Source organism: Pecten maximus, unplaced genomic scaffold (genome assembly GCF_902652985.1).
Source record: "Pecten maximus unplaced genomic scaffold, xPecMax1.1, whole genome shotgun sequence".
Classification (NCBI taxonomy): domain Eukaryota; kingdom Metazoa; phylum Mollusca; class Bivalvia; order Pectinida; family Pectinidae; genus Pecten; species Pecten maximus.
In genome coordinates this window covers 16972-42882 of record NW_022983076.1, presented here as the reverse complement: position 1 = coordinate 42882, position 25911 = coordinate 16972, and the positions used below count along the sequence as shown (strand labels likewise).

The 25911-nt window shown below is 43.8% G+C and overlaps 1 protein-coding gene across 1 annotated transcript in view; it reads right to left on the bottom strand.

The window, feature by feature from the left end:
* Positions 1 to 488: 488 nt before the first annotated feature.
* Positions 489 to 25911, bottom strand: part of LOC117321405 (cytoplasmic aconitate hydratase-like) — a gene marked incomplete at both ends in the record, with an annotated part of 40558 nt that continues 15135 nt past the window's right edge. Inside the window, 7 exons of the mRNA XM_033875837.1 lie at positions 489 to 674; positions 3490 to 3612; positions 6350 to 6497; positions 7711 to 7853; positions 9084 to 9188; positions 9905 to 9964; positions 10534 to 10598. Coding sequence (XP_033731728.1) covers positions 489 to 674; positions 3490 to 3612; positions 6350 to 6497; positions 7711 to 7853; positions 9084 to 9188; positions 9905 to 9964; positions 10534 to 10598 — 830 coding nt within the window. The remainder of the gene's footprint in view (positions 675 to 3489; positions 3613 to 6349; positions 6498 to 7710; positions 7854 to 9083; positions 9189 to 9904; positions 9965 to 10533; positions 10599 to 25911) is intronic.

Sequence of the window (25911 nt, the reverse complement as noted above, 5' to 3'; positions counted from 1 at the left end):
TTACGTAATACATTATGATTGGCTACCCTTACTGTCAATACATTATGATTGGCCACCCTTATTGTCAATATATTATGATTGGCTACCCTTACTGTCAATACAATATGATTGGCCAGCCTTATTGTCAATACAATATGATTGGCCAGCCTTATTGTCAATACATTATAATTACCAGGTATCTTCGTTCTCTTAAGCATTGAACGGCTTTCAGTTGGCATTCATAGTCAATAAGAATTCCAACTGGACAGAGGCAAATTCAACATGAAGCGTGTAGTTGGCATTCATATTGAGTATGAATGCCAACTGAAAGCCGTTCAATGCTTATATTTACCATCTGCGATTTTTTATTTGTCATGCAATTTTTTTTTGAAATTTTCAAATTCAAATTTCAGTTGGCAGTTCATAAGCTGGTGAACTCGCAGCTGAATTGGTAGGGTTATATAGTGGCAGTGCCAAACAATGGTAAATATAGTGTAATACACACTCACCTTCACAGACATGATCTGACCAGCCTTGATATCTGCTGGGAGGTCCACTGTAAATCGTTCTCTGCCAGTCAGTCCAAGGCTATCGGCCGTCTGGCCAGGCAGGTATTGGAATGGAATGATTCCCATACCAACTAGGTTACTACGATGTATCCTCTCATAGCTCTCTGCAATCACAGCCTTGATGCCCTGAAACCGAACATTAAACATTGAGGAAGGGACAAAAGTCCCAATATCACAGACTGGATGCCCCTAAACAAGATTTTTACAAACTTCAAAACTTACAAGTTTTTACACTACCTGCAAGCCTTGATGGACAAAAATGAAAAAGGTTTTACATTCACACAAATAGACTAAAATAGCTTGTATCACACATTTGCCTCTAAAGCAACTTTTTAGTTGATCCAGGTCATTTAAGCAGATAAACTGATTACCACTTTATTCATATATCACACTTGGCTAAGTTTATTCATTGGAATTTTGTAGCTCTATTCCAGCATATTATTGATCCAATATGAGGTTTCAGTATCTTTTGGTCACCAAGAAATCATTGTTGAAATATTTTAACACTTCTGACTCAGTTCAGGTGTTCAGGACTAGTAGTAACTAGAACTGTCGCCAGGATGGCTGACTTATACCCCCGCAATCTGCACGAGTCAATGGTGAATTGGAACTATTAATTAGAGGCTAACTAAGATAACCCAGTAATATAGTGATCAGTTGCCATAGCAACCATAATTTTGAGAAAAATAAAGTGAGATGCACATCTACACATGGTCCTCTATATTTGTGTGAAGTTTCATTGAAATCGGCTCTTCAGTTTAGGAGCTGTCCGCACAAACTTAAAGTTATGGTTCTTAACGGAAAACCTGTTTATAGTGACCAGTTGCCATAGCAACCATAATTTTGAGAAAAAGAAAGTGGCATGCACATCTGTACATGGTCCTCTATATTTGTGTGAAGTTTCATTGAAATCGGCCTTTCGGTTTAGGAGGAGTTGTCCGGACAAACTTAAAGTTATGGTTCTTATCGGAAAACCTGTTTATATGGCCAGTTGCCATAGCAACCATAATTTTGAGAAAAAGAAAGTGGCATGCACATCTACACATGATCATTAATATGTGTGTGAAGTTTCGGTTTAGGAGTTGTCCGGACAAAATGGGTCTACAGACAGACGGCTGGACGGACGGACGGACAGACAACCTGATTCCAGTATACTCCCCTAACTTCGTTGCGGGGGTATAACTAAAAAGAAATGTTGTTTGATGATAGACTGACATGCACCGTGGCATAAACTCACCTGGCCGGAATGGTGAGTTAACAAGAGGCCCATGGGCCTTAACGGTCATCTGACAAACACTTACACTTACAGCAAGGACACACCCTCGATCCAGCATTATTACCATAAATTATTTATCGCAGCCAGTTATGTTTTAGATCAAATTTGGTTTTTATCCATTTAGCTTGTCCAGGAAGAGCAGCATCTTAAAGCAAAATTTTAGCCAAGTTCCCATTTTTGGGGCATGCCCCTCTGTCCCAATGGGTCAGACAAGACTCATTTATAATGAATTTTATATAAATGAGGCTGGTCTATTATTATAATCAATTAAGGCATTAAGGAGGAATTGCATTTTTAAGAAATGTTTAACCTAAGCGCTCCTTTTGCCCATTCTTTCTTTCCCCAGGGGTCAGACATGTCTCATTATAAAACATGATTGCCGTCACCTTATGTTTCACATCAAATTTGGTTGTAATCCACCAAAAAGTTAGGGAGGATTAGGATTTAACAGCAAATATTCACCAAAGTTCCCTTTTTGGGGCCCTGCCCCTTAGGCCCCAGGGGTCACACCAGCCTCATTTATATAAAATATGATCAGCCTCCCCCAATGATGTTTCATACAATATCTGGTTGAAATCCACCAAAGGGTTAAGGAGGAGTAGGATTTTATAGCAAAATTTCATCAAAGTTCCCCAGCCCCTCTGGCCCCAGGGGTCACACCAGCCTCGTTTATATAAAATATGATTGTCCTCCTCCAACAATGTTCCACACCAAATTTTGTAATAATTTTCCTTTCGGTTTTGGAGAAGTAGTATTTTAAAGCAAAATTTCATTAAAGTTACCCTTTTGGGGCCCCGCACCTCTGGCCCCAGGGGTCACACTAGCCTCATTTATATAAAATATGACCGCCCTCCTCAAATGATGTTTCACAACATATCTGGTTGAAATCCACTAAAGGGTTAAGGACGAGTAGGATTTTATAGCAAAATTTCATCAAAGTTCCCATTTGGGGCCCCACCCCTCAGGCCCTAGGGGTCACACCAGCCTCATTTATATAAAATATGATCAGCCTCCCCAAATGATGTTTCATACAATATCTGGTTGAAATCCACCAAAGGGTTAAGGAGGAGTAGGATTTTATAGCAAAATTTCATCAAAGTTCCCCAGCCCCTCAGGCCCCAGGGGTCACACCAACCTCATTTATATAAAATATGACTGCCCTCCCCCAATGATGTTTCACACCAAATTTAGTTGTAATCCACCCAAGGGTAAAGGAGGAGTAGGATTTTATAGCAAATATTCACCTAAGTTCCCTTTTTGGGGCCCCGCCCCTCTGGCCCCAGGGGTCAGACCAGCCTCATTTATATAAAATATGATTGCCCTCCCCCGATGATGCTTCAAACCAAATTTGGAAGTAATCCACCCAAGCGTTAAGGAGGAGTAGCGTTTTGAAAGAAAAAGTTTACGCACGACGCACGACGCACGGCGGACGACGACGGACGAAGCACGATGGCTATAGGTCATCCTGACCCTTTGGGTCAGATGACCTAATAAAAAGTATACGAAGAACTGGAGAAAAACCACCCCACTTAATAATAATAATGATCACAAATTCTGTCCACATTCCTTAACTTTTGAACTCCAAAAGTTCAAAATGCTGGGAACACAATTTTAATAAAATAATGATTTTTTTTATATACATATTTTCAAGGGAGATAAACATACCAACATCCAAGGACCTTTAGCGGCCCAGTCTCGTGATGAACCTGATCCATAGTCTTTCCCAGCCAATACAATTACTTGTTGTCCTTCACTGCGATACCGCTCCGCTGCATCAAAGATGTCCATCTTGAATATAACATACCAGAATTAAAGTTAAATGTTTAAATAAACAATAAAGGAATTTTTAACAATTTTTGTTCAAATACATTCAGGTTCATTACTGACATTACTGACAGCTGACCACATGAGATATAGACAGGAGACAACATAAGATATGGACAGGAGACAACATAAGATATGGGCAGGAGACCACAAAAGATATGGACAGGAGACCACATAAGATATAGACAGGAGACCACATAAGATATGGACAGGAGACAACATAAGATATGGACAGGCGACCACATAAGATATGGACAGGAGACCACATAAGATATGGACAGGAGACAACATAAGATATAGACAGGAGACAACAAAAGATATGGACAGGAAACCACTTAAGATATGGACAGGAGACCATGTAAGATATAGACAGGAGACAACATAAGATATAGACAGGAGACCACATAAGATATAGACAGGAGACCACATAAGATATGGACAGGAGACAACATAAGATATGGACAGGAGACAACATAAGATATGGACAGGAGACCACATAAGATATGGACAGGAGACCACATAAGATATGGACAGGATACCACATAAGATATGGACAGGAGACCACCTAAGATATGGACAGGAGACCACATAAGATATGGACAGGAGACCACATAAGATATGGACAGGAGACAACATAAGATATGGACAGGAGACAACATAAGATATGGACAGGAGACAACATAAGATATGGACAGGAGACCACATAAGATATGGACAGGAGACCACATAAGATATGGACAGGATACCACATAAGATATGGACAGGAGACCACCTAAGATATGGACAGGAGACCACATAAGATATGGACAGGAGACCACATAAGATATGGACAGGAGACCACATAAGATATGGACAGGAGACAACATAAGATATGGACAGGAGACCACATAAGATATGGATAGGAGACAACACAGAATATGAACAGAAGACCACATAAGATATGGACAGGAGACCACCTAAGATATGGACAGGAGACCACATCTGATATAGACAGGAGACCACATAAGATATGGACACGAGAATTTCCTGTATTCTTTCATAAATACACATTTTCCTCCAGTTTTTGATTCGCGATAATTTGTTAGGTATATATAAAGTCTGAAAACTGTAAAGAGATTGAAATGTAAATATTTCTTTGGGAGTATGTGGCTTTAATGGGAAACATGAAACCCAGGGTTCAGGAAAATTTATAACCTTAAGACCCTTAAGAACGGTATTTGAATCTATCTTGAGATTAGGTTTATTTGATCTCCTCAGGCCTCGGGGGTAGGAGACCATATAATTGATGATTAAGGTTGATGTCAACCAAGGAACATTTCTCTAAAATTTTATCACAATTGGTTTAGGAGTTTTGAAGAAGTTGAAACTGGAAAATTGTACAACATTGAAAATGTCGCTGAGATTTGCTTAATGTGACCAAAAATTTTAATAGAGAAACATTTTTAATTACATCATAGGAATGACCTACAACAATAATGTTGTTAAGAGCAGTGTTCATAATCTGTATTCTCAGTTTCACTTGATATATTGAATTCTTAAAATATTTCATAGAGATCAATATATTAAAACCTTACACAACAGCTGAAGGTGACCAACTATATAAATGTACAGTCAAACCTGTCCATAGCGACCGCCGAAGGGGAGGCAGAAAAACGGTCACTATAGACAGGTTGCCTTTATAGACAGGTCAAAATTATTGCACCAACCAATTTACTTAAAACTGCCATAAATAAATTGCCATTGAACAGGGCATTCAGAAGACCAGTCAGAAGTTAAATAAATGCATAAACTTTATAAATATGAAGGTTTTAATATTTAATGATTTGTGGACCCACACACAAAATATAACTCAAAATGGTCTTATAGATTTTTTTTTAAATTTTGTTCTGAAATAATGCTATATGTATCTATCAAATTATCTCCCTTTCTTTCATAATTAAAGAAAAAGAATACACAATAATTAATTAATTATTATATTTGTGTTACTACTAATTATTGTATGTTATATAGTCTGACTTCTTAAAACCAAAATATTTTTTTCTGACCCAAATTGAAATCCGGATATTTGTGTCAGTTTACGACTTTTTATTAGTATTGACTAATTAAAGATGGCGGCAGTACAAACGCTAGTACCGACAGCTAAGATTAAGAAAGGCATTATTGGCTTTCATGTGAGTAAATCTTGTTGACAGATATGACCAGTGTTTGTTATTGAAGTGATGTATCCTAGTTGTAATCACAAAATTAACTGACCGTGTCAAATGAAGCAACCTGTGCACAGTTGTATTGTAATACCGACACGCATGGTGACCCGACTCCTCTCTTACTGAGCCCCAGGCCAGGGCAGCTACAGTAATTATAGGCTAACAGGTGGTAGGGGTCTTTTGTTTATATACTCAGGCCAGGGTTGGGGTGCTCCTTTGTTTGTATAATCAAGCCAGGGTCGATGTGTCTGAATTTTCCGGGGATTTTATGAGGGATGACTGCCGAGAGCAGAAAATGGCTGACAGAAATCGGTCGCTATAGAAAACAAATTAGCGACCGCCGTTCCGAAATCACCGGTCGTTAGCCACATTAGACAGGTAGTCGCTATACAGAGGGTCGTTATATAGTAAAATCTCACGGGGAATCTTAAAACCGGTCGTTATAGACAGGCAGTCGTTATATGCAGGGGGTCGTTAGAGCAGGTTTGACTGTATACCTCTTCTCCATTGGGTAAAAATTCAGTCCTTGGTCCTGCTTTAGAAACAAACTTATTGACCAATCGAATGTTAGCAAAGGTACCCCGTGTCATCACTGCATCATTACCACGTCGGGAGCCATAGGAGTTGAATTGTCTCGGAGTCAATCTGTAGACAGAAAGGTTGATTAATACAATGAACTACATACAGAGGAGATCTGTGTTATTGTCTCGGAGTCAATCTGTATTGTCTCGGAGTCAATCTGTATTGTCTTGGAGTCAATCTGTAGACAGAAAGGTTGATTAATACAATGAACTACATACAGAGGAGATCTGTGTTATTGTCTCGGAGTTGTCTCGGAGTCAATCTGTATTGTCTTGGAGTCAATCTGTATTGTCTCGGAGTCAATCTGTAGACAGAAAGGTTGATTAATACAATGAACTACATACAGAGGAGATCTGTGTTATTGTCTCAGAGTCAATCTGTATTGTCTCGGAGTCAATCTGTATTGTCTCGGAGTCAATCTGTATTGTCTCGGAGTCAATCTGTATTGTCTCGGAGTCAATCTGTAGACAGAAAGGTTGATTAATACAATGAACTACATACAGAAGAGATCCGTGTTATTGTCTCGGAGTCAATCTGTATTGTCTCGGAGTCAATCTGTATTGTCTCGGAGTCAATCTGTAGACAGAAAGGTTGATTAATACAATGAACTACATACAGAGGAGATCTGTGTTATTGTCTCGGAGTCAATCTGTATTGTCTCGGAGTCAATCTGTATTGTCTCGGAGTCAATCTGTATTGTCTCGGAGTCAATCTGTAGACAGAAAGGTTGATTAATACAATGAACTACATACAGAGGAGATCCGTGTTATTGTCTCGGAGTCAATCTGTATTGTCTCGGAGTCAATCTGTATTGTCTCGGAGTCAATCTGTATTGTCTCGGAGTCAATCTGTAGACAGAAAGGTTGATTAATACAATGAACTACATACAGAAGAGATCCGTGTTATTGTCTCGGAGTCAATCTGTATTGTCTCGGAGTCAATCTGTAGACAGAAAGGTTGATTAATACAATGAACTACATACAGAAGAGATCCGTGTGAGTCATACAGATTAGTCTGGGTTACACGTTACACTGAGACAAAAAGTACCTTAATACTTTCACGGAATCATAAAGGGTCCAGAGGGCCTGCATTGTTACAAACACTATAATAAACATTATATTACAAACACTTTTCACCTTTTGGGATCCGTCTCTTGGTACCATGCACAGCAAAAATGATATTTCCCTCAGCCTTCAGCCTCAGGAAATATCACTTTCTCGAGTTGATAAATCATTGTATTTACCTGAAAACAGTTCGATAATTGTATATGACTTACCCTCGAGATGCCAGGTAGCGGGCAGCAGAGCTGTTTCTGGCGATACTTCCTGCGGGGGATATGTGATCAGTGGTGACGGAGTCACCAAGGTTCAGCAATACACATGCATCTTTCAATCCTGTCTGAGAGGGAAGCTCTCTTGTCTGAGGAGGGAGAAATACCACATTAACAATATTTTATAATGCACTCAATATATTCACGTTATTTCAAAGAGATTTTTCTCCTAAAACCAAAAGAAATATTTTGAATAAGATTTGTCACTTTCCTTCGATACTTCATTTTTTTCTTTGCAAAGATAAATAAGTCTCTTTTGAATAGAAAAGACAGATCATATAATCTGTGATTTATTCTGATTAAATCACTTTTACACCATAAGGTCATCCATCAAATTCTGTACACTAAATAACAAGAGACCCATGGGGCCTGCATCACTCACCAGGATATTTCAGTAACTATAGCAAAACTCAATCCCCAACTAATCAAAGAACCTTAACATCTGTTCAACATTTTGCAATTAATTTACAAAGTCCAATAACGGTAAACTGTAGGTTCAAAATCTGAAATGTGTGTAAGGATACCATGCATATATTTAAGTTTAATTCAAGTTTATTTATGTCAGCATGTACAATTACTTTGTAAGAAATTAAACTCAACATCCAGCTAAACAGAAAAGTTTAATAGTACTAGTGTTCCATTAAATAAAGTTCATTTAATGGTAAAATTTTAAAATTCTGAATCTGTAGAGTTTGTTAGGATGGTTATATATAGATATTCCAGGTTCCATTATTATAGCTTATATATTTATATATATATTTGAGAAAACTCCAGCTCAATGTGGATCTTAACTGAAAACGTTAACCTCTTTTACCCGACTGAAATGATTACCATGTATTTCTGTCAACTTTTTCCTTTAACTAAATTTAATGTTCTGGTTCCAAAGACAAGTGGCCTTAATTGTCACTAAAATACTTCAGTCATTTTGATTCCATTTTGCCCCACCTCTCATTTCCATGAAGGGTGGAGAATTTTGGTTGACCTTTGGCCATGGAAGACTTCTTAAAAGTTTTATTAAAATTGGTTCTGGGGTTTCTGAAAAGGTGAATGGATGACGTACGATGATGGACAAAAGGCAATTAGAAAAGGTTCACATGAAACTTTGTCTCGGGTGACCTAAAAAGTTTACGGATGTTGCACAGCGCATGATGACAGATAAAGCACAATGGCTATAGGGCATCCTGACACTTTGGGTCAGATAACCTCAAAATATGTTTTTTTTTTTTTTTTTTTTTTGCTATAAAGACAGTTTAGGAAACACAAAAGGAATAAATTCTTTAAGTGATCTGTTAACTCCATAGTCACACCAACCCACTTACCATAGTCTCAAAGAACGGGGGAGACTTGATGTAGGTGGACTTCGGATCCCAAGGATACAAGATATCCGACGGAGCCTCGAGAGCGTTCCATCTTTTATTACCAGCCTGTCAATAAAAGTTTTGTATAGAGGATCAATTAAATTTTGCCTATGTATGTATACGATGATGTGAATAAAGGGAAACTTTTTGTGTCATATATGATAACGCATGGACTCAAAACACCAAACACCTGTAAACAAAAATGACTTCCCAAGGAATCAGCTGTTTAAATGGGTTACAGCATCAGTCACAAAACAAAAGATGTCCAAATGAGCCAAAGAAATCCCTAGTAATAGCAACATGTAGAGAAGATGGGACCTGTTCAGGCAAGCCGCGGCTATCTTGGACAATTCACATATTCTACAGCATTGCCATAATAAATGTGTATTGACAGAGAAGACAAACGTTTGAGGGGTTTCCTGACTAATAGTTATTGGCACAATTAACAAGTTCCCATCAAATCCACATATCCATAAGTGTAAGATTCTATTCATCACTCATATTAAGAGAACATATTCAGCAGCATTGCCATATAAGTGTGTATTGACAGACATTTGAGGGGTTTCCGGACTAATGGCTCACTTAACAAGTTCCCATTAATTCCACAAAGTGTAAGATTCTGTTCATCACTCGTATTAAGAGAACGTAACTTTCTAATTTACTTCTCATTGATGTTCGAGACAAAGTTGGACAAGGATGCTATGTTTTACAATCATGTGATGTTGTATAGTTATTGTGACATCATAATACTGTAAAATCCCTCCCAAGGCTCCAGTACTTACTGTAATCCTTGAGTAAACATCTGTGAACATGGCAGGAACCACAAACTGCTTCTCTACTTCCTACAAACCAACAAATATTATCATTATCGTGTCAAACCCATTTCCCAATTTCTGTAATTTTCCATTTTTATTATATAGTTATAGGTTTAGTATTTTGTGCACTGAAAGTGCTATCTCGTTAACACAATTGCTTACAATCTACAAAAAAAAGTGCAGTTGTTGAGATTTGGTTTTGCTAAGTTTTAGTTTTATACCGCTGTCTATAATTCGCAGATCTATCATGTCTAATATAACTTTAGGTCATCAACAGTTTTTACTCTAGTTAGCTTTACAATGCACCAGTCATATCACTTGAAAGAATCCACAGGTACCTTGTAAGTACTAGCATATGTAACATAAGAGAGTTACAATCAATAGAATTGTCTAGTTTGCGCTTTGTCTAGCTTTCTATAAGGACGTATGATTGGTTGGTTTTCTGTTTACTGGACAAATATATTTCAATCAATTTGCTAGAGACCTACGAGGCCATTGGCCTCTTGTTTATCATATTTAACATTAAAGGGACATACAATAGAAACTGATCTATAAGACCAGTGATATTTCTGTTCTCTGAAGTGAACATAACCTACCTGGATTTCCTCCCGTGTCGGCCAGATATCCCTGAGAAACACGTCTTTCCCTTCACTGTCAGTGCCTGGTACAGAACAAAACGATTTTACACAATGTCTTTAAACGTACTTGACAGCTACACTATGAGCTGGTAAATGTAAACAGAATGTTTAAACTGATGAATCTTATTTAAGACATTAGAGAGAACTAAGGAAAGACAACAGTCCAATAATACATTGTAACTCACAATTTCACCTGTCATCTGCGATTTGTCGACATGATCTCAATGGAATAAACAATTATGTATAGAGCTTTAACCAGGGATAAGCCCACACCTCATTTTTGCCCATTTTCAGTGCACTAGCCCCCTGGGCTTATCCCCGGTAACACAGCAGGTGTGTAGTAGTATGGGCTTATCCCCGGTAACACAGCAGGTGTGTAGTAGTATGGGCTTATCCCCGGTAACACAGCAGGTGTGTAGTAGTATGGGCTTATCCCCGGTAACACAGTAGGTGTGTAGTAGTATGGGCTTATCCCCGGTAACACAGAAGGTGTGTAGCAGTATGGGCTTATCCCCGGTATCAGTAGGTGTGTAGTAGTATGGGCTTATCCCCGGTAACACAGCAGGTGTGTAGTAGTATGGGCTTATCCCCGGTAACACAGAAGGTGTGTAGTAGTATGGGCTTATCCCCGGTAACACAGTAGGCGTGTAGAAGTATGGGCTTATCCCCGGTAACACAGAAGGCGTGTAGTAGTATGGGCTTATCCCCGGTAACACAGCAGGCGTGTAGTAGTATGGGCTTATCCCCGGTAACACAGCAGGCGTGTAGTAGTATGGGCTTATCCCCGGTAACACAGCAGGCGTGTAGTAGTATGGGCTTATCCCCGGTAACACAGCAGGCGTGTAGTAGTATGGGCTTATCCCCGGTAACACAGCAGGCGTGTAGTAGTATGGGCTTATCCCCGGTAACACAGCAGGCGTGTAGTAGTATGGGCTTATCCCCGGTAACACAGCAGGTGTTTAGTAGTATGGGCTTATCCCCGTTAACACAGCAGGTGTGTAGTAGTATGGGCTTATCCCCGGTAACACAGCAGGTGTGTAGTAGTATGGGCTTATCCCCGGTAACACAGTAGGCGTGTAGTAGTATGGGCTTATCCCCGGTAACACAGTAGGTGTGTAGTAGTATGGGCTTATCCCCGGTAACACAGTAGGCGTGTAGTAGTATTGGCTTATCCCCGGTAACAGTAGGTGTGTAGTAGTATGGGCTTATCCCCGGTAACACAGCAGGTGTGTAGTAGTATGGGCTTATCCCCGGTAACACAGCAGGTGTGTAGTAGTATGGGCTTATCCCCGGTAACACAGCAGGCGTGTAGTAGTATGGGCTTATCCCCGGTAACACAGTAGGCGTGTAGTAGTATGGGCTTATCCCCGGTAACACAGCAGGTGTGTAGTAGTATGGGCTTATCCCCGGTAACACAGCAGGTGTTTAGTAGTATGGGCTTATCCCCGGTAACACAGTAGGTGTGTAGTAGTATGGGCTTATCCCCGGTAACACAGTAGGCGTGTAGTAGTATGGGCTTATCCCCGGTAACACAGCAGGTGTGTAGTAGTATGGGCTTATCCCCGGTAACACAGTAGGCGTGTAGTAGTATGGGCTTATCCCCGGTAACACAGCAGGCGTGTAGTAGTATTGGCTTATCCCCGGTAACACAGCAGGTGTGTAGTAGTATGGGCTTATCCCCGGTAACACAGCAGGTGTGTAGTAGTATGGGCTTATCCCCGGTAACACAGAAGGTGTGTAGTAGTATGGGCTTATCCCCGGTAACACAGAAGGTGTGTAGTAGTATGGGCTTATCCCCGGTAACACAGCAGGCGTGTAGTAGTATGGGCTTATCTCCGGTAACACAGTAGGTGTGTAGTAGTATGGGCTTATCCCCGGTAACACAGTAGGTGTGTAGTAGTATGGGCTTATCCCCGGTAACACAGTAGGCGTGTAGTAGTATGGGCTTATCCCCGGTAACACAGCAGGTGTGTAGTAGTATGGGCTTATCCCCGGTAACACAGTAGGCGTGTAGAAGTATGGGCTTATCCCCGGTAACACAGCAGGTGTGTAGTAGTATGGGCTTATCCCCGGTAACACAGTAGGCGTGTAGTAGTATGGGCTTATCCCCGGTAACACAGCAGGTGTGTAGTAGTATGGGCTTATCCCCGGTAACACAGCAGGTGTGTAGTAGTATGGGCTTATCCCCGGTAACACAGCAGGTGTTTAGTAGTATGGGCTTATCCCCGGTAACACAGTAGGCGTGTAGTAGTATGGGCTTATCCCCGGTAACACAGCAGGTGTTTAGTAGTATGGGCTTATCCCCGTTAACACAGCAGGTGTGTAGTAGTATGGGCTTATCCCCGGTAACACAGCAGGTGTGTAGTAGTATGGGCTTATCCCCGGTAACACAGTAGGCGTGTAGTAGTATGGGCTTATCCCCGGTAACACAGTAGGCGTGTAGTAGTATGGGCTTATCCCCGGTAACACAGTAGGCGTGTAGTAGTATTGGCTTATCCCCGGTAACAGTAGGTGTGTAGTAGTATGGGCTTATCCCCGGTAACACAGCAGGCGTGTAGTAGTATGGGCTTATCCCCGGTAACACAGCAGGCGTGTAGTAGTATGGGCTTATCCCCGGTAACACAGCAGGCGTGTAGTAGTATGGGCTTATCCCCGGTAACACAGCAGGCGTGTAGTAGTATGGGCTTATCCCCGGTAACACAGCAGGCGTGTAGTAGTATGGGCTTATCCCCGGTAACACAGTAGGCGTGTAGTAGTATGGGCTTATCCCCGGTAACACAGCAGGCGTGTAGTAGTATGGGCTTATCCCCGGTAACACAGCAGGCGTGTAGTAGTATGGGCTTATCCCCGGTAACACAGCAGGTGTGTAGTAGTATGGGCTTATCCCCGGTAACACAGCAGGTGTTTAGTAGTATGGGCTTATCCCCGGTAACACAGTAGGCGTGTAGTAGTATCACAGTAGGCGTGTAGTAGTATGGGCTTATCCCCGGTAACACAGTAGGCGTGTAGTAGTATTGGCTTATCCCCGGTAACAGTAGGTGTGTAGTAGTATGGGCTTATCCCCGGTAACACAGCAGGTGTGTAGTAGTATGGGCTTATCCCCGGTAACACAGCAGGTGTGTAGTAGTATGGGCTTATCCCCGGTAACACAGCAGGCGTGTAGTAGTATGGGCTTATCCCCGGTAACACAGTAGGTGTGTAGTAGTATGGGCTTATCCCCGGTAACACAGTAGGCGTGTAGTAGTATGGGCTTATCCCCGGTAACACAGCAGGTGTGTAGTAGTATGGGCTTATCCCCGGTAACACAGTAGGCGTGTAGTAGTATGGGCTTATCCCCGGTAACACAGCAGGCGTGTAGTAGTATTGGCTTATCCCCGGTAACACAGCAGGTGTTTAGTAGTATGGGCTTATCCCCGGTAACACAGAAGGTGTGTAGTAGTATGGGCTTATCCCCGGTAACACAGTAGGCGTGTAGAAGTATGGGCTTATCCCCGGTAACACAGAAGGCGTGTAGTAGTATGGGCTTATCCCCGGTAACACAGCAGGCGTGTAGTAGTATGGGCTTATCCCCGGTAACACAGGAGGCGTGTAGTAGTATGGGCTTATCCCCGGTAACACAGCAGGCGTGTAGTAGTATGGGCTTATCCCCGGTAACACAGCAGGCGTGTAGTAGTATGGGCTTATCCCCGGTAACACAGCAGGCGTGTAGTAGTATGGGCTTATCCCCGGTAACACAGCAGGCGTGTAGTAGTATGGGCTTATCCCCGGTAACACAGCAGGCGTGTAGTAGTATGGGCTTATCCCCGGTAACACAGCAGGCGTTTAGTAGTATGGGCTTATCCCCGTTAACACAGCAGGTGTGTAGTAGTATGGGCTTATCCCCGGTAACACAGCAGGTGTGTAGTAGTATGGGCTTATCCCCGGTAACACAGTAGGCGTGTAGTAGTATGGGCTTATCCCCGGTAACACAGTAGGTGTGTAGTAGTATGGGCTTATCCCCGGTAACACAGTAGGTGTGTAGTAGTATGGGCTTATCCCCGGTAACACAGCAGGCGTGTAGTAGTATGGGCTTATCCCCGGTAACACAGTAGGCGTGTAGTAGTATTGGCTTATCCCCGGTAACAGTAGGTGTGTAGTAGTATGGGCTTATCCCCGGTAACACAGCAGGTGTGTAGTAGTATGGGCTTATCCCCGGTAACACAGCAGGTGTGTAGTAGTATGGGCTTATCCCCGGTAACACAGCAGGCGTGTAGTAGTATGGGCTTATCCCCGGTAACAGTAGGCGTGTAGTAGTATGGGCTTATCCCCGGTAACACAGCAGGTGTGTAGTAGTATGGGCTTATCCCCGGTAACACAGCAGGTGTTTAGTAGTATGGGCTTATCCCCGGTAACACAGTAGGTGTGTAGTAGTATGGGCTTATCCCCGGTAACACAGTAGGCGTGTAGTAGTATGGGCTTATCCCCGGTAACACAGCAGGTGTGTAGTAGTATGGGCTTATCCCCGGTAACACAGTAGGCGTGTAGTAGTATGGGCTTATCCCCGGTAACACAGCAGGCGTGTAGTAGTATTGGCTTATCCCCGGTAACACAGCAGGTGTTTAGTAGTATGGGCTTATCCCCGGTAACACAGCAGGTGTGTAGTAGTATGGGCTTATCCCCGGTAACACAGAAGGTGTGTAGTAGTATGGGCTTATCCCCGGTAACACAGAAGGTGTGTAGTAGTATGGGCTTATCCCCGGTAACACAGCAGGCGTGTAGTAGTATGGGCTTATCCCCGGTAACACAGCAGGTGTGTAGCAGTATGGGCTTATCCCCGGTAACACAGAAGGTGTGTAGTAGTATGGGCTTATCCCCGGTAACACAGAAGGTGTGTAGTAGTATGGGCTTATCCCCGGTAACACAGTAGGCGTGTAGAAGTATGGGCTTATCCCCGGTAACACAGCAGGTGTGTAGTAGTATGGGCTTATCCCCGGTAACACAGTAGGCGTGTAGTAGTATGGGCTTATCCCCGGTAACACAGCAGGTGTGTAGTAGTATGGGCTTATCCCCGGTAACACAGCAGGTGCGTAGTAGTATGGGCTTATCCCCGGTAACACAGCAGGTGTGTAGTAGTATGGGCTTATCCCCGGTAACACAGTAGGCGTGTAGTAGTATGGGCTTATCCCCGGTAACACAGCAGGTGTTTAGTAGTATGGGCTTATCCCCGGTAACACAGCAGGTGTGTAGTAGTATGGGCTTATCCCCGGTAACACAGCAGGTGTGTAGTAGTATGGGCTTATCCCCGGTAACACAGTAGGCGTGTAGTAGTATGGGCTTATCCCCGGTAACACAGTAGGCGTGTAGTAGTATGGGCTTATCCCCGGTAACACAGTAGGCGTGTAGTAGTATTGGCTTATCCCCGGTAACAGTAGGTGTGTAGTAGTATGGGCTTATCCCCGGTAACACAGCAGGCGTGTAGTAGTATGGGCTTATCCCCGGTAACACAGCAGGCGTGTAGTAGTATGGGCTTATCCCCGGTAACACAGCAGGCGTGTAGTAGTATGGGCTTATCCCCGGTAACACAGCAGGCGTGTAGTAGTATGGGCTTATCCCCGGTAACACAGCAGGCGTGTAGTAGTATGGGCTTATCCCCGGTAACACAGCAGGCGTGTAGTAGTATGGGCTTATCCCCGGTAACACAGCAGGCGTGTAGTAGTATGGGCTTATCCCCGGTAACACAGCAGGCGTGTAGTAGTATGGGCTTATCCCCGGTAACACAGCAGGTGTGTAGTAGTATGGGCTTATCCCCGGTAACACAGCAGGTGTTTAGTAGTATGGGCTTATCCCCGGTAACACAGTAGGCGTGTAGTAGTATCACAGTAGGCGTGTAGTAGTATGGGCTTATCCCCGGTAACACAGTAGGCGTGTAGTAGTATTGGCTTATCCCCGGTAACAGTAGGTGTGTAGTAGTATGGGCTTATCCCCGGTAACACAGCAGGTGTGTAGTAGTATGGGCTTATCCCCGGTAACACAGCAGGTGTGTAGTAGTATGGGCTTATCCCCGGTAACACAGCAGGCGTGTAGTAGTATGGGCTTATCCCCGGTAACACAGTAGGTGTGTAGTAGTATGGGCTTATCCCCGGTAACACAGTAGGCGTGTAGTAGTATGGGCTTATCCCCGGTAACACAGCAGGTGTGTAGTAGTATGGGCTTATCCCCGGTAACACAGTAGGCGTGTAGTAGTATGGGCTTATCCCCGGTAACACAGCAGGCGTGTAGTAGTATTGGCTTATCCCCGGTAACACAGCAGGTGTTTAGTAGTATGGGCTTATCCCCGGTAACACAGCAGGTGTGTAGTAGTATGGGCTTATCCCCGGTAACACAGAAGGTGTGTAGTAGTATGGGCTTATCCCCGGTAACACAGCAGGCGTGTAGTAGTATGGGCTTATCCCCGGTAACACAGCAGGCGTGTAGTAGTATGGGCTTATCCCCGGTAACACAGCAGGCGTGTAGTAGTATGGGCTTATCCCCGGTAACACAGCAGGCGTGTAGTAGTATGGGCTTATCCCCGGTAACACAGCAGGCGTGTAGTAGTATGGGCTTATCCCCGGTAACACAGCAGGTGTTTAGTAGTATGGGCTTATCCCCGTTAACACAGCAGGTGTGTAGTAGTATGGGCTTATCCCCGGTAACACAGCAGGTGTGTAGTAGTATGGGCTTATCCCCGGTAACACAGTAGGCGTGTAGTAGTATGGGCTTATCCCCGGTAACACAGTAGGTGTGTAGTAGTATGGGCTTATCCCCGGTAACACAGTAGGCGTGTAGTAGTATTGGCTTATCCCCGGTAACAGTAGGTGTGTAGTAGTATGGGCTTATCCCCGGTAACACAGCAGGTGTGTAGTAGTATGGGCTTATCCCCGGTAACACAGCAGGTGTGTAGTAGTATGGGCTTATCCCCGGTAACACAGCAGGCGTGTAGTAGTATGGGCTTATCCCCGGTAACACAGTAGGCGTGTAGTAGTATGGGCTTATCCCCGGTAACACAGCAGGTGTGTAGTAGTATGGGCTTATCCCCGGTAACACAGCAGGTGTTTAGTAGTATGGGCTTATCCCCGGTAACACAGTAGGTGTGTAGTAGTATGGGCTTATCCCCGGTAACACAGTAGGCGTGTAGTAGTATGGGCTTATCCCCGGTAACACAGCAGGTGTGTAGTAGTATGGGCTTATCCCCGGTAACACAGTAGGCGTGTAGTAGTATGGGCTTATCCCCGGTAACACAGCAGGCGTGTAGTAGTATTGGCTTATCCCCGGTAACACAGCAGGTGTTTAGTAGTATGGGCTTATCCCCGGTAACACAGCAGGTGTGTAGTAGTATGGGCTTATCCCCGGTAACACAGAAGGTGTGTAGTAGTATGGGCTTATCCCCGGTAACACAGAAGGTGTGTAGTAGTATGGGCTTATCCCCGGTAACACAGCAGGCGTGTAGTAGTATGGGCTTATCTCCGGTAACACAGTAGGTGTGTAGTAGTATGGGCTTATCCCCGGTAACACAGTAGGTGTGTAGTAGTATGGGCTTATCCCCGGTAACACAGTAGGCGTGTAGTAGTATGGGCTTATCCCCGGTAACACAGCAGGTGTGTAGTAGTATGGGCTTATCCCCGGTAACACAGTAGGCGTGTAGAAGTATGGGCTTATCCCCGGTAACACAGCAGGTGTGTAGTAGTATGGGCTTATCCCCGGTAACACAGTAGGCGTGTAGTAGTATGGGCTTATCCCCGGTAACACAGCAGGTGTGTAGTAGTATGGGCTTATCCCCGGTAACACAGCAGGTGCGTAGTAGTATGGGCTTATCCCCGGTAACACAGCAGGTGTGTAGTAGTATGGGCTTATCCCCGGTAACACAGTAGGCGTGTAGTAGTATGGGCTTATCCCCGGTAACACAGCAGGTGTTTAGTAGTATGGGCTTATCCCCGTTAACACAGCAGGTGTGTAGTAGTATGGGCTTATCCCCGGTAACACAGCAGGTGTGTAGTAGTATGGGCTTATCCCCGGTAACACAGTAGGCGTGTAGTAGTATGGGCTTATCCCCGGTAACACAGTAGGCGTGTAGTAGTATGGGCTTATCCCCGGTAACACAGTAGGCGTGTAGTAGTATTGGCTTATCCCCGGTAACAGTAGGTGTGTAGTAGTATGGGCTTATCCCCGGTAACACAGCAGGCGTGTAGTAGTATGGGCTTATCCCCGGTAACACAGCAGGCGTGTAGTAGTATGGGCTTATCCCCGGTAACACAGCAGGCGTGTAGTAGTATGGGCTTATCCCCGGTAACACAGCAGGCGTGTAGTAGTATGGGCTTATCCCCGGTAACACAGCAGGCGTGTAGTAGTATGGGCTTATCCCCGGTAACACAGCAGGCGTGTAGTAGTATGGGCTTATCCCCGGTAACACAGCAGGCGTGTAGTAGTATGGGCTTATCCCCGGTAACACAGCAGGCGTGTAGTAGTATGGGCTTATCCCCGGTAACACAGCAGGTGTGTAGTAGTATGGGCTTATCCCCGGTAACACAGCAGGTGTTTAGTAGTATGGGTTTATCCCCGGTAACACAGTAGGCGTGTAGTAGTATCACAGTAGGCGTGTAGTAGTATGGGCTTATCCCCGGTAACACAGTAGGCGTGTAGTAGTATTGGCTTATCCCCGGTAACAGTAGGTGTGTAGTAGTATGGGCTTATCCCCGGTAACACAGCAGGTGTGTAGTAGTATGGGCTTATCCCCGGTAACACAGCAGGTGTGTAGTAGTATGGGCTTATCCCCGGTAACACAGCAGGCGTGTAGTAGTATGGGCTTATCCCCGGTAACACAGTAGGTGTGTAGTAGTATGGGCTTATCCCCGGTAACACAGTAGGCGTGTAGTAGTATGGGCTTATCCCCGGTAACACAGCAGGTGTGTAGTAGTATGGGCTTATCCCCGGTAACACAGTAGGCGTGTAGTAGTATGGGCTTATCCCCGGTAACACAGCAGGCGTGTAGTAGTATTGGCTTATCCCCGGTAACACAGCAGGTGTTTAGTAGTATGGGCTTATCCCCGGTAACACAGAAGGTGTGTAGTAGTATGGGCTTATCCCCGGTAACACAGTAGGCGTGTAGAAGTATGGGCTTATCCCCGGTAACACAGAAGGCGTGTAGTAGTATGGGCTTATCCCCGGTAACACAGCAGGCGTGTAGTAGTATGGGCTTATCCCCGGTAACACAGGAGGCGTGTAGTAGTATGGGCTTATCCCCGGTAACACAGCAGGCGTGTAGTAGTATGGGCTTATCCCCGGTAACACAGCAGGCGTGTAGTAGTATGGGCTTATCCCCGGTAACACAGCAGGCGTGTAGTAGTATGGGCTTATCCCCGGTAACACAGCAGGCGTGTAGTAGTATGGGCTTATCCCCGGTAACACAGCAGGCGTGTAGTAGTATGGGCTTATCCCCGGTAACACAGCAGGCGTTTAGTAGTATGGGCTTATCCCCGTTAACACAGCAGGTGTGTAGTAGTATGGGCTTATCCCCGGTAACACAGCAGGTGTGTAGTAGTATGGGCTTATCCCCGGTAACACAGTAGGCGTGTAGTAGTATGGGCTTATCCCCGGTAACACAGTAGGGGTGTAGTAGTATGGGCTTATCCCCGGTAACACAGTAGGTGTGTAGTAGTATGGGCTTATCCCCGGTAACACAGCAGGCGTGTAGTAGTATGGGCTTATCCCCGGTAACACAGTAGGCGTGTAGTAGTATTGGCTTATCCCCGGTAACAGTAGGTGTGTAGTAGTATGGGCTTATCCCCGGTAACACAGCAGGTGTGTAGTAGTATGGGCTTATCCCCGGTAACACAGCAGGTGTGTAGTAGTATGGGCTTATCCCCGGTAACACAGCAGGCGTGTAGTAGTATGGGCTTATCCCCGGTAACAGTAGGCGTGTAGTAGTATGGGCTTATCCCCGGTAACACAGCAGGTGTGTAGTAGTATGGGCTTATCCCCGGTAACACAGCAGGTGTTTAGTAGTATGGGCTTATCCCCGGTAACACAGTAGGTGTGTAGTAGTATGGGCTTATCCCCGGTAACACAGTAGGCGTGTAGTAGTATGGGCTTATCCCCGGTAACACAGCAGGTGTGTAGTAGTATGGGCTTATCCCCGGTAACACAGTAGGCGTGTAGTAGTATGGGCTTATCCCCGGTAACACAGCAGGCGTGTAGTAGTATTGGCTTATCCCCGGTAACACAGCAGGTGTTTAGTAGTATGGGCTTATCCCCGGTAACACAGCAGGTGTGTAGTAGTATGGGCTTATCCCCGGTAACACAGAAGGTGTGTAGTAGTATGGGCTTATCCCCGGTAACACAGAAGGTGTGTAGTAGTATGGGCTTATCCCCGGTAACACAGCAGGCGTGTAGTAGTATGGGCTTATCCCCGGTAACACAGCAGGTGTGTAGTAGTATGGGCTTATCCCCGGTAACACAGAAGGTGTGTAGTAGTATGGGCTTATCCCCGGTAACACAGAAGGTGTGTAGTAGTATGGGCTTATCCCCGGTAACACAGTAGGCGTGTAGAAGTATGGGCTTATCCCCGGTAACACAGCAGGTGTGTAGTAGTATGGGCTTATCCCCGGTAACACAGTAGGCGTGTAGTAGTATGGGCTTATCCCCGGTAACACAGCAGGTGTGTAGTAGTATGGGCTTATCCCCGGTAACACAGCAGGTGCGTAGTAGTATGGGCTTATCCCCGGTAACACAGCAGGTGTTTAGTAGTATGGGCTTATCCCCGGTAACACAGTAGGCGTGTAGTAGTATGGGCTTATCCCCGGTAACACAGCAGGTGTTTAGTAGTATGGGCTTATCCCCGTTAACACAGCAGGTGTGTAGTAGTATGGGCTTATCCCCGGTAACACAGCAGGTGTGTAGTAGTATGGGCTTATCCCCGGTAACACAGTAGGCGTGTAGTAGTATGGGCTTATCCCCGGTAACACAGTAGGCGTGTAGTAGTATGGGCTTATCCCCGGTAACACAGTAGGCGTGTAGTAGTATTGGCTTATCCCCGGTAACAGTAGGTGTGTAGTAGTATGGGCTTATCCCCGGTAACACAGCAGGCGTGTAGTAGTATGGGCTTATCCCCGGTAACACAGCAGGCGTGTAGTAGTATGGGCTTATCCCCGGTAACACAGCAGGCGTGTAGTAGTATGGGCTTATCCCCGGTAACACAGCAGGCGTGTAGTAGTATGGGCTTATCCCCGGTAACACAGCAGGCGTGTAGTAGTATGGGCTTATCCCCGGTAACACAGCAGGCGTGTAGTAGTATGGGCTTATCCCCGGTAACACAGCAGGCGTGTAGTAGTATGGGCTTATCCCCGGTAACACAGCAGGCGTGTAGTAGTATGGGCTTATCCCCGGTAACACAGCAGGTGTGTAGTAGTATGGGCTTATCCCCGGTAACACAGCAGGTGTTTAGTAGTATGGGCTTATCCCCGGTAACACAGTAGGCGTGTAGTAGTATCACAGTAGGCGTGTAGTAGTATGGGCTTATCCCCGGTAACACAGTAGGCGTGTAGTAGTATTGGCTTATCCCCGGTAACAGTAGGTGTGTAGTAGTATGGGCTTATCCCCGGTAACACAGCAGGTGTGTAGTAGTATGGGCTTATCCCCGGTAACACAGCAGGTGTGTAGTAGTATGGGCTTATCCCCGGTAACACAGCAGGCGTGTAGTAGTATGGGCTTATCCCCGGTAACACAGTAGGTGTGTAGTAGTATGGGCTTATCCCCGGTAACACAGTAGGCGTGTAGTAGTATGGGCTTATCCCCGGTAACACAGTAGGTGTGTAGTAGTATGGGCTTATCCCCGGTAACACAGTAGGCGTGTAGTAGTATGGGCTTATCCCCGGTAACACAGCAGGCGTGTAGTAGTATTGGCTTATCCCCGGTAACACAGCAGGTGTTTAGTAGTATGGGCTTATCCCCGGTAACACAGCAGGTGTGTAGTAGTATGGGCTTATCCCCGGTAACACAGAAGGTGTGTAGTAGTATGGGCTTATCCCCGGTAACACAGAAGGTGTGTAGTAGTATGGGCTTATCCCCGGTGTAGCATGGTATTTTGAATCATGGTGAAATGACCCCGGGGTCAAAATACCATTATGGTGAAATGACCCCGGGGTCAAAATACCATTATGGTAAAATGAACCCCCCCCATGGTAGAATGACCCCCCCTTCCAAAAAAAAAAAAAAAAAAAAATCCTAACTTGTTTTTCATATATCATTCAACATATTTTTTTAATGAAAGCTATATTGTATCAGATAAGTGATTTTGATGCAAGTCGGGAAAGGGGGGGGGGGGTCACTTTACCATGGCCATGGTAAAGTGACCCCCCCCTCCCCCGCTTATTCCCTTCCACTACTTTTACAATACTTTGATATACCTTTTTCACCAAACTTTTATAACAAGTTTACTCCACTAAAAATAAAGTATTTACAATATTAGATTTTGGTAGATCATTGCAAAAGCTGGGGCAGGTTTGGGTCACTTTAACATGACCATAACGAAACAAGATATTTTGACATTTTTAAAAAAAAAAAAAATTCTTTGATCAACCTCAATTCTTTAACCTATACATTATAACAAAACAAACCAAAATTGATCTCAGATAAGTTTTTGATGTGATCATGTACATGTAAGGAGGAAGGGGGGGGGGGGGGGGGGGGGGGGGGGGGGGGGGGGGGGTCACTTTACCATGGCCATGGTAAAGTGACCCCCCCTGCCCCCCTCATTCACTTCCACTACTTTTTGACCATAACGAAACAAGATATTTTGACATTTTTTTTTTATCAACCTCAAATCTTTAACGGGCCTTAACGGTCACCTGAGATTTGAAATATTTCAGTTAATTTAATTGACCCTTTTTGGCCCCACCCATCAGTCCTTGGGGTCAGTCAGGGCCAACATGTGCATATTAAGCTGTCATCCCTTGCTGATAATTTTAAGAAAGTTAAAATGAATTCAAATAGACAAAACAAATGATTGTCAAAGATATGAATTCCTTATATAAACTATCGCAAAGTTTACCCTCACCCAAGGCGCAAATTGAAAAGCCCCAGGGTCATGAAATTCACAATTCAAGTAAAACACCATAAAACCATTCCTTCTATGAAACATTTTTGATTCTATCTTATATAGGTATTGAGAATAAAATTTTGAAATTTCAGTCAAATTGACACTTTTTAGCCCCGCCTGTCAGCCCCTGGGGGTCAGTCAGGGCCAACATATGGGTACTATCAGCTGTTATCTAACGCTGATGATGTTGACCAGGTTTGAAAAATTCCAATACAAATCCAACAAATAATAGCCAAAAATGTGATTTCCCTATATCAACTATAGTAAAGTTTACCCCCTCCCCAGGGGCAAAATGCAAGACCCCTGTGTCATTAAATTCAAAATCTTGGTAAAGCACCATAAGACCCTTCCATCTATTGAGATTTTTTGATTCTAACAAATATAAGAGTAGAGAAGAAGATTTTTGAAATTTCAGTCAATTTGACCCTTTTTGGCCCCGCCCACCAGCCCTTGGGGGTCAACCAGGGCCAACATGTACATACCATCAAACTGTTATCCTATGCTGATAATTTGAACCAAGTTAGAATAAATTCCAATAGAAATCCAACAAATAATAGTCAAAAACGTGATTTCCCTATATAAACTATAGTAAAGTTTACCCCCTCCCCAGGGGCAAATGTGAGACCCCAGGGTCATGAAATTCACAATTTTGGTAAAGCACCTTAAGACCTTTCCATCTATGAAGAGTATTTGATTCTACCATATCTGAGAGTAGAGAAGAAGATTTTTGAAATTTTAGTCAATTTGACCCTTTTTGGACCCACCCACCAGCCCCTGGGGGTCAACTAGAGCCAACATGTACATACCATCAAACTGTCTTCCCTTGCTGATAATTTGAACCAAGTTAGAATGAATTCCAATACAAATCCAACAAATAATAGTCAAAAATATGATTTCCCTATATAAACTATAGTAAAGTTTACCCCCTCCCCAGGGGCAAACGTGAGACCCCAGGGTCATGCAATTCACAATTTTGGTAAAGCACCACAAGACCCTTTCATCTATAAAGAGTGTTTGACTCCACCATATCTGAGCGTAGAGAAGAAGATTTTTGAAGTTTTAGTCAATTTGACCCTTTTTGGCCCCACCCCTCCGGCCCCTGGGGGGTGGGGACCATATAATTCACAATTTTGGTTGACCTTCATCCATAGAAACTTTCTGCCAAATTTCATTGAATTTTGTTCAGTGGTTTTGGAGAAGTCGAAAATGTGAAAAGTTTATGGACGCCGACAGACGATGACGGACAAAAGGCGATTAGAATAGGTCACTTGAGACTTTGTCTCAGGTGACCTAAAAAAAACTAAATTCCTTAAAATATCCATCATAACAAAACAAGATTTGTCTAAGAAAAATTTTTGATGTGATCATGTATGTGTGATATGGTAGTGTAATAAGTAAAATTGATAAAATATATTAATCAATTTTACTTACTACGCTACTATATCCATAATAAAATAAAATATTTTACCCTTTTTTCTTAATAAACCTTAATTCCTTAATCTATACATTTTAACAAATCTAAATTGGCCTGAGATAATTGATATTGATGTAAGTTATGTAAGGAAGGGGGGTCGCTTTCCCCCCACTCCTCACATGACTCACATTAACATCATCACTTGTTGTTATAATGTTAACATCCAAACATTTTGTAGATGCTTTATGTTCTCACATATAGATTGATTAATTAATTGAAATAAATTATTGAAAATTTTGGTTAAATAAGTATTATTCTATAAATCAGATCGTGAAGTATCAACAGAATTGTATTGGGGTAGATCATTTCAAGTTGTGGCAGGTCTATACATTAACAGCAACATGATTTGTATTGGCTATGGTAAAGTGACCCCCTCCCCCTCCATCAAAAAATAGTTTTTTGCCAAACTTTCAGTAGTTTACTTCAATTATTTTCATTTTTGTATATTATAATGAATGAAAGGAAAACAAATAAAATAGTGTTAACTTTGTAGGTGTGTAGAGGGGCGGGAGTGGTGGGGGGGTCATTTTACCATGGCCATGGTAAAGTGACCCCCCCCCCCCCCTCCAACTTCCCCCTCATTACATGACTCACATTAAATTCACTGATAACGATTCAATTACATTTTTTTAAATGTATAGATTAATGAATTGAGGTTTATTGGAAAATATAAAGTGAAAAAAATTAAATCCACAAAAAAAATATTTTCACTATAATCATGGTAAAGTGACTCCCCTCTCCCAACCTCTCTACA